Below are 18208 nucleotides of genomic sequence, written 5' to 3' on the forward strand. Positions count from 1 at the left end.
TTCCATTCCATAAAGTCTACCGATGGTTAGCTAAGAGTTTTGCTGTTAGTACAATGAAAGCTCATATGTAAGTGTCCTGTATTACGGGGCCAGGACTGTTAACATTCGTAAGGCTATTAGGTGCTATTATTAGCTTAACAAGAATGTTATAAACGAGTTATTTGAATTTCAATGATAAGAGTGCTTTAAATCTTGATTGTCATAGAACTGGTTCCAATCTATGTATCTAATCTAATACCTTTACACTAGCAATTCTTGTTTATTTATTTATATACTAGCGTTTTGCCCGCGGCCACGCTCGCGTTAAATTCGAAAATTCCGGATTGCGCCGTACACTTCACCCCCCAGTTTTTGTGGGGGGTTAGAAAGAGACAAAAAGTAGCCTATGTCACACTCTGTCCCTTCAACTATCTCCACTTAAAAATCACGTCAATTCGTCGCTCCGTTTTGCCGCGAAAGACGGACAAACAAACAGACACACACTTTTTCATTTATAATATTTGTAGGAATAGGCAATAATAATAAAGTATTAAAGTAGGAATAGCTATAATATACCGGCGATCACGAAAACAGCTCTAACGTTTTCGCTGAACTTTGTTACGTGGGGGTTTCAGGGGTGAAAAATCGATCTACATTGTGATTTTTTACTATGGTATAGTCTTAGGTACCCGTAGAAACGCGCAATTTCGAGTTTAAAAAATATACTTTCCATAAAAAGTATGGTATAAATATTATCTAAAAACACGAAGTACTTACCTAACAAAATAGAAGTCTGAGCGAAGCTCGGTCCCTCAGGTTCTTCTAACTAATTAAAAACATAGTTTGGAACTACTGATTATCACATTTTTAAAATCACACGCGGGTCGAATGCGATAAAATAACATGTTTAAGTACCTTTTTTCCAACTTTTCGGCCAGGTCGCACTAGCCGCGAAGGACTGACGTCCCAGCAAAGTGTCAACGGAGATGTAAACAACACCAAACTACCCGAAATGTGCATAACGCGAGAATTTAAAGAGTTATACTGATTATCAATTGCATAGAGATAGCAAAATATGCAATATTTGGACATTTGCATCGACACAGAAATGTCAAGATCGCGTATCAACCCGTTAAAAGGTCAAACTTACGAAATAATCAACCCGGTAAAGAACGAGTCGGCGCCAAGAATGTGGGGCCAGGGTACGTAACCAAACGCACAAACGCTCACGATAATATCGTTATCGTAGCTAGGATAATCGCTATCTCTTTCGCTCTTCCGTATTGGCGCGACAGAGCCAGACTGCATTTCTATCAGCGTCTAGCGTCACTGACTGTCATTTCGGCTAGGCCAGCAGTAAAACTATCTATATTTTACGATATGGTAAATAGGGCGGCCTATAAACGAAACAACGGTTCATAGAACCGCGAAATGATCGAGGAATTGACGCGTTTACGGAGAATCGGGTTAATTTAGATTTCCTATTCCCGATTATTCTTTGACGGCGATTAGGGTTGCTCATTTCTTGACCGATTTGAAAGAAAGAAAACGTTTATTTCTTGTATTAAAAAATTAAAACTTAACCTATTACATCTTAGTCTAATAACACTTTATACACCAAAATGCATCCAAAATGGATGCCACTCAGCATAGGCCGATGACTAAGTTAACAATGGCGCTGGTTTTCAGGGCAACCAAGTAATTCCATTTGAACTCTCAAGTTTCGAGAAATTTCGAGCCTAAACTCTCGAGACTCTTTTTATAAAAGGTAAAATTCTGATAAAATAATTAAATTATTCAGATTTAGTTTTAGATTTAATTTGTTTTTGAGCTATGCTTATGCTTTTTGTTTTAGATCTATGCTTATGCTTTTTGTTTTAGAGCTATGCTTTTTTGTTTTTTTGCTTTGCTTGTTTGATTAATTGCTTGGGAGCACTCTCTGCCCGCAGCTCGGCCTGCGGCCTTCGCGTGCTTGGGAGCCTGTCAGACACGCTCCGGGCCTTCGGCCCTCCGCGTAGTTACTGAGGGGGTTGTAGGGAAGTTGGAGCTTAAACACGACCCAATAGTAAAAGTGTCTTGAGAAGCTCACGACGGGCCTGCGGCCTGCGGCCTCCGGCCCGTCGTTTCGCTTCTCTAAGACACTTTTACTATTGGGTCGTGTTTAAGCTCCAACTTCCCGGTCCGCCGGCGAGCCGGTCAGGGACGCTCCGGGCCTTCGGCCCTACGCGGAGTTCGGCCTACGGCCTTCGCTGGGTTTCGAAGCTTCGCTTGTTAAGATACTTTTTGTTATTGTTTTGCTTGGGAGCACAGTCTGTACGCAGCTCGGCCTGCGGCCTTCGCGTGCTTGAGAGCACTCTGCCCGCAGCTCGGCCTGCGGCCTTCGCGTGCTTGGGAGTCTCTCAGACACGCTCCGGGCCTTCGGCCCTCCGCGTAGTTTCTGTGGGGGTTGAAGGGAAGTTGGAGCTTAAACACGACCCAATAGTAAAAGTGTCTTGAGAAGCTCACGACGGGCCTACGGCCTGCGGCCTCCGGCCCGTCGTTTCGCTTCTCTAAGACACTTTTACTATTGGGTCGTGTTTAAGCTCCAACTTCCCGGTCCGCCGGCGAGCCGATCAGGGACGCTCCGGGCCTTCGGCCCTACGCGGAGCTCGGCCTTCGGCCTTCGCTGGGTTTCGAAGCTCCGCGTCGGGCCTTCGGCCCGCCGCTTCGCTTGTTAAGATACTTTTTGTTATTGTTTTGCTTGGGAGCACAGTCTGTACGCAGCTCGGCCTGCGGCCTTCGCGTGCTTGAGAGCACTCTGCCCGCAGCTCGGCCTGCGGCCTTCGCGTGCTTGGGAGTCTCTCAGACACGCTCCGGGCCTTCGGCCCTCCGCGTAGTTTCTGTGGGGGTTGAAGGGAAGTTGGAGCTTAAACACGACCCAATAGTAAAAGTGTCTTGAGAAGCTCACGACGTCGTTTCGCTTCTCTAAGACACTTTTACTATTGGGTCGTGTTTAAGCTCCAACTTCCCGGACCGCCGGCGAGTCGATCAGGGACGCTCCGGGCCTTCGGCCCTACGCGGAGCTCGGCCTTCGGCCTTCGCTGGGTTCCGAAGCTCCGCGTCGGGCCTTCGGCCCGCCGCTTCGCTTGTTAAGATTCTTCTGCTTGGGAGCACAGTCTGTACGCAGCTCGGCCTGCGGCCTTCGCGTGCTTGGGAGCACTGTCTGTACGCAGCTCGGCCTGCGGCCTTCGCGTGCTTGGGAGTCTCTCAGACACGCTCCGGGCCTTCGGCCCTCCGCGTAGTTACTGTGGGGGTTGTAGGGAAGTTGGAGCTTAAACACGACCCAATAGTAAAAGTGTCTTGAGAAGCTCACGACGGGCCTGCGGCCTGCGGCCTCCGGCCCGTCGTTTCGCTTCTCTAAGACACTTTTACTATTGGGTCGTGTTTAAGCTCCAACTTCCCGGTCCGCCGGCGAGCCGATCAGGGACGCTCCGGGCCTTCGGCCCTACGCGGAGCTCGGCCTTCGGCCTTCGCTCGGCTCCGAAGCTCCGCGTCGGGCCTTCGGCCCGCCGCTACGCTTATTAAGACACTTGAGGTAAGCAGTTTGACCGCGTGGGTGGGTTTAGACAATTTTGTAAGGAAATTGTATGGGAGCACTTTCTGCCCGCGGCGAGGCCTTCGGCCTCGCCTGAAATTACTTGAAATTGGCCCGGGTGGGAGCCCAAAGTCGAGCTCCGGGCCTGCGGCCCTCCGCGGGGTCGGCCTTCGGCCTCCCACCCTGAAGCTCGCCCTTCGGGCTCGCGAAATTACTTGGAAAATTGATTTTGCCATAACGGCGGCCATCTTGGATTTTCGAAAAAAATTTTTTGACATTTGTAATCTGGGGGGCCATACCTCCCGGCATGCCAAATTTGAGCGCGCTCGGACCAACTTGAAAAAAAAAAAAAAAGTCGGCCATTTTGAATTTTTTTTGATGCAATTTTTTTCTACTCGGGCTCCTGTATGACATTTGGTCGAGCACCCCCCGGCTATCTCCTACCGTTTAAGAGTTGCCATACAAAAAAAAAGTGGCCAAATTTTTCGCATTTGTAGCATTTTTCAAAAAAATTTTTTATTTTTAAAATCAGGGCCCCCCAGAGATTCTTTGACCAAAATTTCAAATCTCTAGGATGAATTTGAAAAATCACCAAAAAAAAAAGTCGGCCATTTTGAAAAAAAAAATGGCGGCCTCCAAAACTGCCCAGGGTCCTCTGTGACATTTGGTCGAGCACCCCCCCACTATCTCCCCCCGTTTAGCCAGGCCGTCCAACATTTTTTGACCCAGGAGTCGGAGACGAAAATCCATATTTTTCCGGACCACGCGTCGACCGTCTCTATACAACCCCATATCGACCCCCCACCTAACCCCCCCCCGTTTCCAAATAAAACATATCTATTAGAAATGAGTCGGGTTGCAGCTATATATAATATTCAGATTCAGATTTCTTATCGGATTGCAATAATCTGAACATCCAAATTATAAACAAATCAATTATTTTTGTAGTCGGTTCCAGACCTGTTTGTCGCCTTGCTATTTCCTGTTTGCCCCACCCAACCATACGCAGGCTGGCCCCGACTCCAAAAATAATTGATTTGTTTATAATTTGGATGTTCAGATTATTGCAATCCGATAAGAAATCTGAATTCGAAGGTTTATTATTTTTGGCTTTTTAGTTTCTCCGTGTTTTGTAACACGCTTTTTTTGAAGGCGGTTTTATTTTTTGTTAAAAAGTTAATTTATTTGTTGATTTTTAGTGGTTCCTAGTGATATTATATGCATCAGTCCGAATATATGTACAGTAGTGAAAGAATTATCCTTTAACTCCTAACCGTTGAGGAGTTGACCTTCCATCATCAGCTCAGCCATATAAAATTATTACCATCAGGCGTAAATACTGGTGTACCTGTGAAAAATACACTAAGAACATTACATGTGCCTATAATATTTGAAGAGTTCCCTCGATTTCTCCAAGATCCCATCATCAAACCCCGACTTGGTGCCAATGGGACCATCTCGGGCTTATACCCGTTCGATCAAAAAAAAAATTTTGAAAATCGGTCCACGATTCTCGGAGATGTCGAGTAACATACATACAAAAAAAAAAAAAAAAAAACATTCAGTCGAAATGAGAACCTCCTCCTTTTTTGAAGTCGGTTAAAAATACAAAAATATGATAAGTAGTTTTTATAGCACCACACTATGAAATGCGTAACAACAATAAAAATCCTCTTCCGAATAAACATAAATCAAATTTTAAGACGCTACGATACCCCTCATTTCTCCATACAAACGCTCTCGCCTGTTTCCTCTCTGGTTTTTGAAGCTAGATCAATGGTTTTTTTAACACAAACTTTTATTATCAATATCTGTGTCGGACCGTTTTGCTTTTTTTGATATTTTTGTTTTAAAAGGAATTAGAGCCTCTCAAAGTTGGCCAAAACGGCTTAATTGAATTTGCCAGAAAGAAAGGCGTGGTATTCAAAACTGAGATCAATTATCCAAAAAAACGAAACGGTCCGACACAGATAATTTCCTTGTCATTCTGATTTCCAAATTTCGTAACGATTGGTTAAGTTTTGGAGGAGGAAACAGTCGAGAGCGGAACCTCGATTTTTGCAGTTTTTACGCGGGATTTCGCGCCTGAGCTGCAGTTGTCCCTATCGCACCAAATTTAGGGGCGGGGCTAAGTTTTTATATACGTACACTGAAATAAAGTGATGGGAAATACTCGACATCTAATGTCGATAATCTAGTGATGTGAAAAGTTATCGATATACTACGTCGAAATATCGACATACCGTGTTTGACGAACTTTTTAGTTAGAAATACGTACTATTATATGTTCATATTTAAAATTGGTGGTCCAAAAAAGACCAGTCTGCTCCGAGACCACGGGGACAATGCCGTCCTTGAAACGTCGGAGGTTAGTGTTTAAAGCATAGTAAATACGCGATTAAGTCCCGTTTGCAATTTTAAAATCGTGAAAGTTTGAATCTGTATTATATATTCTGTGGAAATACTAAGTCCATATTTTTATAAGTATAGGTACGTAACAATTGCATACAGGTATAGGTTTATTTTATACATGCATAACTTTTCTCGTCATTGGTTTACTAGTAACAATTATTTTAAAGTTATGTTGTATTTTACGATAGATTCCACGAATATTAGGCAACTATTTGGTATTCGGTCTTTTCAGCCATTTTGCCGAAAATTTGGTATTCGGTCATCAATGTCATCATTGTTTATTTATTACTATTCCGCCGAACACCAATTAGGTAAGTAGTTATATTAGTCATATTATATGTACTTATTTACACACAATAAAAACAGACATAATATTAATAATTTAAGTCATGTTTTAAAATATTTAAAAAAACGATGGGCCTTATTTAGTAATACATAGTTTGTTCAGGTTGGTACCAGTACCTGCCCTTAATAAGGCCCAGTGCTTATATTTCTTCTAAGTTTTATCAATCATGCCGTTTTGTATATTTTCTTCGCAGACATAGAATCAAAAAATGCCCTAAATAGTTACTTCTCTAAATAAGGCCCATCGCTCGCTTCTTAAGTTTTATAACTTTGTGTAAACATTGTGTTCATGAATTCAATCATCAATTTTTGTGATAAGTATTTATACTACGGTCTGTCGTCTAAAACACATTTATTCAGGACTATGCATTTAGGATATGGTACTCTAAATTAGAGGGGTTCAAGTCTTAACAAGCAGTGCGTCAAGGTCAATGTGGTCAAGATAGGCAGACTTTATTTCATATTAAGTTTAAAGGGACAAAATTAGGTACTTAATTAAAGTAGTGTGGGGTAGCCTGCTGTCCTACGGGGCAATAAATATTATAATGTATTGTGTTTATGTGTATTGTGTATCATAAGTACTGGGCGTTTGCGGGGTCGCCTTCCACTCTGAGGCCACCACTCAAATACTGGCGCTGTTGATAGCTCATCTTTGAAGATTATATCCGATCCATCTCTATTTCCGCAGCGCTACTTCTTGGGTATCGAAGGTTGTGAACATGTGGACACAAATAAGACCCATAGTTTTTCTGTTTAATAATACTTAATTTTTACTTTTGTACTTACTGCACGAAATTTTTGAACCATTTACACTTATCAAGTTATAAAATGTACATAACATTTCGAAACTTAATAGCCGGGCCTTGTTTGCATTGACATTACATATGCCCTTAGTAGGTAGATGAAATGAGTATTACCAACGTTTTAATTCTGCGGTAACAAAAATGCTTTGCCGAAAAGTATAAATAAGATCTAAATAATAAAAGTATATAAAGTATCTATACGTTTAAATAGCCTAGGTTTAAATTTAGCTGGCAAATTAGTTAAGCATTTTTATGGTTGGTATGCATGTTGGTAACCACGAAAAAATGCACATAAGCAAAGCTTGTACTATGGGTGCTAGGCGACGATATAGCGCAGGACACCATCGCGAGCGCAGACTTCTAGCCGAAAGATGTGGTTTTTCGGCGATTCCGGGGCAACTTGCCGAATCCTACACCGGGCCAAACGACGCAAAGGAGCCACGCTGTTACGTCATCGCCCAAATAAATTGTTTAGTTTTAAACTTTATTGTTTGTTTTTTTTTTTCATGTTCTTACTTACTGTTTTTTTTTTCTTTTTTGTTATCTAAGTTTCGTGACGCATTGGTTTTACTGTAATGTCATGTAAACATGTTTTTACTAATAAATAAATAAATAATACATACTTAAATAGATAACATACATACATACAATCACGCCTGTATCCCATAAAGGGGTAGGCAGAACACATGAAACTACTAAAGATTCGGTGCCACTCTTGGCAAATAAGGGGTTGAAAGAAAACGAAACTGTGACATTGCAGTGACAGGTTGCCAGCCTCTCGCCTACGCCACAATTTAACCCATATCCCATATCTAAATACAAAACCATACTTAAATAGATAAATACATACTTATATACATAGAAAACATCCATGACTCGGGAACAAATATCTGTGCTCATCACACAAATAAATACCCTTACCGGGATTCGACGAACGACGAACGAGGACGGGAACCGAAGACAACATTAAAATTAGGTAGTTAATTAAAGTACTTTGAAGTAACCTGCTGTCCTACGGGATAAATATTATAATATATATAGGTATCCATATATTTTTATTCTTTTTCTTCCGGCGACCGTCCTTTGTCACCCATGTTTCACAACTAAAGAGTAAGACGAAATTGACGAGTGAAGATGCTCTGACTGAAACAATTACTTTTCATATTATTAATGTTTACCATTACACACAGAGCACAATCTCATCGGTAAATATTGTCAATTTTACTTTATTTCGACGTGCGTTTATCATAGCGCTCTTGAATAATACGATTTTGTAAAGAAAATATTATCTCCTAGATACATACTATCAATTGTGTCGCTTAGTTTCAAACTTGGGTACTTAAATCCATTCTGCTTTAAGATTGAATATATAAAAAATATATATTAACCTTGTAGCAGAATGGATTTATCCAGGTTTGAAGTTAAGCGACACAATTACGCTTAATTCGGTATGTAAGAAATACCTTATTTTTTGTTAAGTTACTGATGGGCCTTATTTCATACATGCAGCAATTTGGGAAAAGTGCACCTACTTAATGCACAATTGCACATGAACCCAATTTTTTGACCCATTTACACTTATCTAATTATAAAATGTACATAACATTTCGAGACTTTTAACCGGGCCTTATTTGTATGTAGATTACAGATGCCCTTAGTTGGTAGATGAAATGAGTGTTATATACGTTTTAATTCTATGGTAACAGAAATGCTGATATGTAAGTATAAATAAGTTTTAAATAATAAAAATATCAAAAGTATCTATACGTTTAAGTACCGATACCTAGGTTTAAATTTAGCTGGCAAATTAGTTAAGCATTTTTATGGTTGGTCTTGTTCTGTGCTAAGCCTTGTATTTCTACAAAACCCTAAAAAACCCTAGAAAATTAGAAATATAAGATGCATATGTAGCTTTCCATCTGAAAAAGGTCCTTATGCTTCATATGCAATAAGATTTTGTTTGGCTGATTTTTTGTTAGAATTCTGCTAAAAAGTTCTAATTACCTTGGAACATAATCCGGTGTCTGGTAAGTATAATAGGTACCAAATTGTTACCTAGTTAAATTTTCCTACGCTGTCACTTCTGTCAAACATGTGCAAAAAAAAAGAATAAGATTCACATACATTTTTGGTAGGTAGATACTGTCAACCAATTATGTAGAATCCTAGGCCACTCTAGAACCCTGTCGTATTGACACCGTCCTTTATTTGCTACAGAAGTCAGTTTTACTTTTACTGTGAAAGGGTCTAGATTGGCCTATGACCTAGGATTCAGATTAATTGGTTGATTGTACGTACCTACTCCTATAATATGGCTTCTCTTTGAAATCGAAAAGGTTTTAGCTTTTTACATACCGAATAACTTTATTTCGCTAACAATGTGACTATCTTAAAAGAAATCATCTTTTAAGATAATCACATTATGTATAAGATAAGGAATTGTTTCTACCATTCCTTAAAACATTACAATTTGCATTTTAATCAAATCAGTACACTTAATATCTTCACGGAGTCCAAATCATTATGCATCAGAAGTCCGAAACTAGACAAATATAGAGAGCGCTTGAGCGCGAGTAAGTACTTGCGCCGACGGCGGACGCGGGTGTGTGCGTGCGCCACGGCGCACGCACACAGGGCCTCTCTGTGGGTGCCACCCCCGTCAGCGCGACGGCGATAAAGACCTAAAAATCTCAAATTTGAATTCGTGCTTCGGTATCGTATCCTCTTAACAAGAAAACTACAATTATACTTTTGAAAATAATACCTAATCCTTGGTAACGACTTTAACTGCCTCGCCTGTGCACGGGTTTAGTAAGTTATAATGTCATGTAGGTATTCAATCATAATACCAATAAAATTATACATACGTTTAAAATAACACGAAGCTATTAAAAATAGCCAAAATTGGTATAACTCTAATAAAATCTTATTAATTCAATCATCAACAAACATACTTTAATTTTACTCCATAAAACAAATCAATAGATACTATAATTTTTTTCTCGTCTCTAATTAAGCCAAAACTCTCGAGTTGTTTCGAGTTCGAGAGTCTCGAGCAGACACCTTAACGGCGATGTAAATTTTGAAGTCATTAGTTACTTTTTCATTGAACTTGGCTAGACACGCTGTCGTGTGTCGTGTGTCTAAATAAATAGGTACTAAGTTTTAAAAATATGCGGCATTCCAGGCATGAAAGGTCCATCCATCAATAATCATCCACCCTCTGCAATAATTTAAGATGAAAACGTTCTTATTAGACTTTAGTGGTGGTGTTCAGGCATACCTATGTTTTTCGCCTCATTGCAAAATACTTAGTATCTAGTGCAATAGTAGCTAGTAGGATTAAATACCTAGGCTAGGGCATAAAAGCAGTCAAGTACCTAAGACATCGTTCAAAAAAAAGAAAGCCACCACATGTGATCTCAGGTATCCAAGATCTCAAATCCAACTATCGTACCGGTTGACAAAAGCGGCAACTTTTTTTAGTGTTTTCGGCCAGAGAGCAGTAAAAGTTGAAATATTCCTTTGTACAATTAAGAAAGGTCTGATCAATCTTCCCAATGTTTCCTGTTCCCGATTGTTAACCCTTTGACTACCGGTCATGATCGTTCAACTACGCCGGAAATTGGTATCAGACATCCCGGCGTCTAACTGTTAATTTATCGTATAAATAGCGCGGTAGCTATACTACGAGTATTCTGACTTATTCGCCTGGCATGTGCGTAACTTTCGACGCATCTTACTCTGGAGTGAATAGATGGAGCGAGATAAAACTATAGTTATACAGACTTCAGCGAATATGTGTCAAACTCGTGACAATAAGGCTGACAAGGCTACATAATAAAATCAAACTTCTTTAGAAATAAAATAGCGGAAAAAGGAAGTTCAAAACGAGTGGCGATAAATTAAAACACGACCGAAGGGAGTATTTTAAATTGACACGAGTTACGAATTGCCTTTTCGCACGTGAAAAAAGTACCATCACCATCTGCACTGAAAATATGGTTAATAGTTTCAATTGTTGAAGCTACCTTATTAATCAGTCTTTATCTAAGTACATACTATTATACCTTACGTATTGTACGTATTATTGATAACATTATAGTAAATAGACTGTTTATTTACACAGCACTTTATCTGACATACCTACTCAACATTATAAAACAATAAATATTGTACTTTTACGTCGTAATAAACGATGTAGACAATGTAGTTTAGCGATGAATTTTCTCTCATTGTTATTTTAACTAAGTATCATTTTGCTTCACGAGTTAACAAATGTTACAAAAATACATTCACACGACCTTACTGATGACCTATCTTAAACGAGAATAGATATTTTTGGAACATTGTTCGGCGTGGAAATATTTATGATCTGAATTGTAGGTATCTACATTGAGAACCGATGGATGAGTAATTTGATGTTTATAGTCAATGGAATGGTTGTATAAACCTTATTGAAATCTATCATTTCAATGTGCTTCATAGAAATCATATTAGATAAACAATAGGCCACTTGTGGTGCGAATTGAACTGCTAATGGTCCTTAGGTATTAGTCCACACCAAAGTAAATGGTGAACAGTTGAGTTGAGTGAAGATGAAGAAAACCCATAGGTATATATTATGACATAATCGACGGCTTCAATAAAAACAATTGCATAGAGGCATAGAGGGCGCTGCCTTATATGGGATGCAACTTGTGTCAGCACTTACGCTGCATCCCATTTGAGGCAGACACACAGGTTGTGCTGACTCGGCAGCGGAGTCCGCGGCAAAGGCTAAGCACGCAAAGTACTCCGCGTTGGAGTCGGCTTACGACTTTGTGCCGGTGGCGATTGAGACGGCGGGGCCTTGGGGCTCGAGAGGCTCGCTCCTTTTTCAAAGAGTTAGGGCGTCGTAAAGAGTAGGGGCTGCGATCCTCGTTCTGGGTCGTATCTGGTCCAACAGGTCTCCATTGCCGTCCAGCGGGGTAATGCAGCGGGAATAATGGGGACTTTTGAGCCATTTAATTTATGTTTTATTGAAGTTTTGTGTTTATTCCTAAAAGTTTCATGTGCTTTACCCCTTTTGAGAACACAGGCGTCAGTTTATCTATGTGTATATCTCTTATCTTTACAGAACAATCTTGTCCAGGCAACCATATACCTTACTATCTTCTATTGTCAGTTGAACCATATTTTTTATTGATTTCAGAGCCAGCCTACTGGAACATGTGGTGTACCGCATGGGTTTGCTCGCTGTTATCCGCTCAAGAGTCAAAAATGGTAAGATCCCATGGATTTTTTACAAACTTTTATTTAACTTGCCTTGTTAGTATGTTAGTTTTGGGTCAAAACGTAGAAGCTAAATTTGACCCACTTCCCGGTTTCCGATTGAGCTGAAATTTTGCACACATATGTCACATATGTAAATCACGTGACAATGCAATATTATGGTATCATGGAGCTAGTCTGATGATGGAGCAGAAAGGTGGTCATAGGCACTCTGTTATGAAACGTGAAGTACACGAGATAGTTTTCAATCTATAGATTACAGGAAACCAATTAGAAATCTACAGTAAAGCTTAAGTCGGACTTAAAAGAAAAAAAATCAAATTACGTATTTCACTCACTGCCGCTGCAAGGAGTTACCAAATCTCTTGAAATTATGTGAGCGCGTTTGAATATTACATATAAACTCATTTCTGTTTTGATTTGTTCAAAATATCTTAGATATAGATAATCTATTATTCGCAAAAATGACAAGTTCCTACTAAAAAGGAGGCGCTTAAGTCCTTCTTGTAGTGTACGGAACCCTTGCGAGTAAAACTCGCACTTGGCCGGTTTTATTTCTGCAATTAGATAAAAATTGTCTATGACACGCTATTTCTTCCTCTGTACAGTCGAGTTCATAAATATGTGTACATTTTTTCATCTAATTGCAGAAATAAAGACGAATCTATAACTTAAAAATTGTCTATGACACGCTATTTCTTCCTCTGTACAGTCTAGTTCATAAATATGTGTACATTTTTTCAAGTTATAGATTCGTCTTTGTTGTAATTCCAGGTCGCACAATAGGTATAATGATCACAGCCTCCCATAACCTGGAGCCTGACAATGGAGTGAAACTCATTGACCCCGAGGGAGAAATGCTGGAACAGAGCTGGGAGGAAATCGCCACGAGGCTCGCCAATGTTAGGTGAGTACTGAGACCCATACTCTAGAGAGGCCTTATTGTAAGCCCTGACGGCCCGGCCACGACATTGGTCTAAGCGCGACAGCGGTGAGCGGCAGCCCTACGTGCGAATGAAAAGTCCCATCGCTGTGTCTCGCTCCAATGTATGGCCGCCGCTCACCGCTGTCGCACTTAGACCAATGTCGTGGCTGAGCCGTCAGTGGACGCTGTCGGCGTGGCGTGCAGCGGGGCGGGCTTGCGTGGAATCAGGACACTTGCATGAGCTTCAATTGACAACATTTCATATTTTTGAGTATTACTTTTTATTGTTTGGTTTGAAAGAACTCAATACTAAAAGATACACGTAATTTTTTATTTTTCCAAAAACTGCTATTTTAATGAGAAAATCCCTTCTTATTACTACTTCGAGCAGAAAGAGCGTAAGTTACAAACGTCAAGACACAGCTTCGTGACGTCACATGTGTTGTTTCATACACCTAAGAAAACGACAAAATCATTTCTAAAAAAAAAGTTTTAACAGTCAGCTCAAACAGTCCGGTATGTCTGACTGTCAAGTGTCACTGTCAACCAATAGTGAATGACTACGAACCATAGACTAAGCCATGAAATTTTTAATATCTTTGCTACGAACTGTGATAGGTGTCACTGTCAAACTCAAGTGACATCCCAATTGGAAGATTTTTTTGTTATAGTGGCAGCTCTAAATCAGCTATTTGACGTCACTTCCCCTTTAAACTATTTTTAAGATTTTTTATACTAAAAATACGGAAAAAATATTAAAAAAAATATTTATGTGATCTACAAGCAAAAATGGTTTTCGATTTAGGGACATTGAAAATTTTGAAACGTTGTCAATTGTTTGATATGGACGCCGCACGCCTCTCCCTGCTGTACGCCCAATATTAGATGCACTCAGGCGTCGAGTTACATGCTGGGAGTCGCGAGGTTTGAGTCGACACTAAGCATGATTGGAGCTTCTCAATCTGGAGACAATGGAGTTCTGGGAAACGCTGGAACATAAAACCACATCTAGCGTCTCGCGAGCGTAGCGTCGGGCTGTATGGCAATGCCGCGTCGGCGCGACGTCGAAGCGGCGTCTTTTTCCTTACAGTTGGCCCGACGCTACGCTCGCGAGACGCTACATGTGGGAGGTGGAGGAGATCGCCACGAGGCTCGCCAATGTTAGATATAGTTTTCATTTTTCCATTTATCTTAATCATTTTTCAGTCACGTCTGCTGGATTGGCAATTTTTAATCGTTTGAAACTCTTTTAAAGTAAGGTCGACCTTTGCTTCAAGAGTCTTGAGGTCAGCCGGCGTAGCCAAATGGCAATCGTCGACGCCAGACGCCAACAGAAAGTCGCGCCAATACGGTAGAGCGATAGAGATAGATAGCTACGAAACAGATATTGTAGTGAGCGTTTTTGCGCATTTGGCTACGTACCCTGAACTTTATTTGGTTACTTAATAAAGTATAATTTATATATTTCAGTGACAATGATTTGGAAGCGACGACGGTGGAGGTGATCAAGCAAGTGAACGCTGATATGGGACTGAAGGCCAGTGTCTTCATCGGAATGGACACAAGGTAAAATTATGCTTATAACTTATTATAAAAGTTATATGAGCTCGGAAATATCCATGCATGTTTTGTCCATGCTTCCTGCCATTTTTTTTTAAATTACGTTCGGAGAAAATAAGCCCGACGGATGATAAGCAATCAGATTATGAGCAGTTGAGCACCTTCTGTTCCAGGGGTGTAACATGTGCGTTGCCAGCCTTAAAAATACATTTCTAGGAAGCTTTATTTTGAATGCATATACATTGGTTCGTATTGCCAAAGCACGTCATCATTAATGACACGATTTTTACTAGATTTGTACATACTTGACCCGTGGATTGATGGCTCCAACTGCAAATTCAAGTGACAAAAAATGTTCTTCAGATTTTTCTAGCAAAATTTTTCTTGCTTAACGTAATATAGCTTTTCTATTTCAAAGAGAATGCAATTAAAAGTTTCACATTAACTAACCAATATCATACGTTCGTCGTTATGTTACTTATTTACTATAAGTCTATTATAAATACATAAGATAACAGATGTAGGTGTACCTTAGAAACGGAGATATCTATTTTTAAACAACACTTGCTTGTAGACTAATGAAGATTTCCCGTGACCGCAAACCGCATCCGTGATATGCGATATATAATGCAACATATGCATATGAATTGGTATTATGCAATGCAGTTTTACTCTAATGTAACCCTTTGAATGCTATGCCTTTTGTGCGCGGTGCGTCTTTAGGAACCTTGTCGTCAAGCACTTTTATTTATTATTAGTATTTATATAATAATTTAGGTAGTAATGTATTACCTACTACATTAGCTATGATATTATAACGTTTGTTAAAAAAATACTTTCGTTTTGGTTTTGGTTGTAAAAGTTAGTACCACGTTTTTTGTTAGGCACGTCCCACCGCGAGCTAGTAAACTATGAGATATAGGCTATAAAAACGAACAAAAAATAATCACTCCCGTGAAAATAAAAGAGACACGGCGATGTTTATAGTTACTCGCCCAGCGGTGAGATATCTATACCGCCGTGTCTCTTTCATTTGCACGGGAGTGCTTATCTTTTGTTCGTTTTTATAGCCGATAGCTCACAGTTTACTAGCTCGCGGTGGGACCAGTGCCTTAGGCAATAACTGGTACCTTATACCTCATCTGAATGAATAAGTTTTTAGTTTGACGTCTGCTTTTGCATGTAGGTAATTTGTTTTTAAACATTTGCCATGTTGATGTCAAAAAGGGGTCAAATTCATCTATGACAGAAGTTAAAGGTTGCCGCATCCGATAAGCGTGGCGTTCAAAAGGTTAGAAAATATTATTAAAAATTAAGTTTATCTTTTTTTCCTTACAGATACACAAGTCCCCGATTAGCAGCAGCCGCAGTACATGGAGTGATGGCATTAAAAGGCACCGCTAAAGAGTTCGGCATAGTCACCACTCCCATCCTCCACTATTGCGTTCGTTGCAGAAACGATAACACTTACGGAACTCCTACCGAAGAAGGTACTATACTGTTCTATATATTGTGTTATACTCAATAGTGTAGCGATGGCATTAAAAGGCACCTCTAAAGAGTTTGATATCGTCACCACTCCCATTCTGCATTACTGTATACGATGCAGAAACGATAACATACGGAACTCCTACTGAAGGAGGTACTATATTGTTCGATGTATTATTTATTAAAATGTATTTTATATGAGTGTCATTCAATAGCGATGGATTTAAAAGGTGGTAAAGTTCGTCATAGTCACTACTGCCATCCTGCACTATTGCGTTCGTTGCAGAAATGGCAATACTTACGGAACTCCTACTGAAGAAGGTACTACACTGTTCTTTATATTATGTATAAAAGTGTGCGTTATATAAATATCATTCAATACTTATGGCACTAAACTGGCCCTAAAAAGCGATGCAGAAACGATAACACATACGGAACTCCTACTGAAGAAGGTATTTCCCTCATTATACTACATTTCTTGATAACTCTCCGTTGGCTAAAATACTGTGCCTCATTGGCATTGACCAGGCTTGACGACACCTAGTTTATCCAACGTTTGAGACTGAAAAAAGGTCATTTCCTTCCATCAGGTGCTTGAGAATCTCGGAGTGTCTGCAAAGTATAGTGGAAAACTAGAAACCTTTTTTTATAAGATTTTGAAACTACAATCTCAAATGCGTTTTCACATTATCCGATCCGATATCGGATGTCGGACCGATAATCCCATACATCATACATTACAGGCGCCATCTTGAAATCCTTCTGACACCCGATATCGGATCGGATAGTGTGAAAACGGACTAAGATGGGGCATTCTCACTTAAAATATGTGTATTCAAATTTTCACTCCGAAAAGACATGTTTTACGGGCAATAAGAATGGTGCTAGTGTCGCGGTGGCAATTCTGTACCGTGCAGTCGCAAAAAAGCTGGTATATTCGGAAACTAGAAAAACTGATAAGGTGAAGATTGAAATAAATAAATAAATATTGGGGACACCTTACACAGATCAACTTAGCCCCAAACTAAGCAAAGCTTGTACTATGGGTGCTAAGCGACGATATACATACTTAAATATATAAATACATACATAGAAAACATCCATGACTCAGGAACAAATATCTGTGCTGTGCTCTATCTAAATGCAGAAGGTCTTCAATTCTTGAATGAGCATATTGACATTGTGCACTGACATTTTGTGCCTGAGTTGTATATATTTTTATAGGTATTTATTTTGTGTTGGTGTTTATGTGTCTATTTGTTACACTATACGTGTTGTCCAACATCCAAGACACATCACTCCGTGGTATGAAGTCCTATTTTATGTTGTTCTAGAGTATATTTTATATATGTATATTATTTATATATATATTTCATTTATTTATTATAGTGTACCAAAAATTTAGGGCATTCAAATACCTTACTGTCTTCAGGTAAAAAATATGGACCGTACTCTCTTGTCAGTACACCAGGTGAACGAGGTCAGTAGGCAAAAAATAAAGCTTCACTTCGCAAATCTCGTAACTTCATACAAATTCGGACTAATATTCAAATAACAGTCATTTACTCTAACTGCAGGGTTAGCACATGATTGGCGCGAACGTATGTGACCGCGAGATAGATCACACGTCTTCTTCTAATCGTGTTAATTATATAAGGACGGGTAGTCTATCTCGCGGCGACATACTCTCGCGGCAATCATGTGCTGGGAGTGTGTTGTACAATCGAGTTCATAAATGTGTGTACATTTTTTCACCTTAATGGATCGAATTAAGGTGAAGAAATGTATACATATTTATGAACTAGATTGTACTACAACACAGATATACATAGGAAGAAAGGAGATCAG

At 39.7% G+C, this 18208-nt stretch overlaps 1 protein-coding gene across 1 annotated transcript in view; it reads left to right on the forward strand.

The window, feature by feature from the left end:
* The window catches only part of LOC125238202 (phosphoacetylglucosamine mutase), a 78192-nt gene that overhangs the window by 14092 nt on the left and 45892 nt on the right, over positions 1 to 18208 (forward strand). The window contains exons 2-6 of the mRNA XM_048145475.1: positions 12308 to 12378; positions 13162 to 13294; positions 14783 to 14878; positions 16211 to 16362; positions 17793 to 17846. Coding sequence (XP_048001432.1) covers positions 12308 to 12378; positions 13162 to 13294; positions 14783 to 14878; positions 16211 to 16362; positions 17793 to 17846 — 506 coding nt within the window. The remainder of the gene's footprint in view (positions 1 to 12307; positions 12379 to 13161; positions 13295 to 14782; positions 14879 to 16210; positions 16363 to 17792; positions 17847 to 18208) is intronic.

Source organism: Leguminivora glycinivorella, chromosome 23 (genome assembly GCF_023078275.1).
Source record: "Leguminivora glycinivorella isolate SPB_JAAS2020 chromosome 23, LegGlyc_1.1, whole genome shotgun sequence".
Lineage (NCBI taxonomy): Eukaryota > Metazoa > Arthropoda > Insecta > Lepidoptera > Tortricidae > Leguminivora > Leguminivora glycinivorella.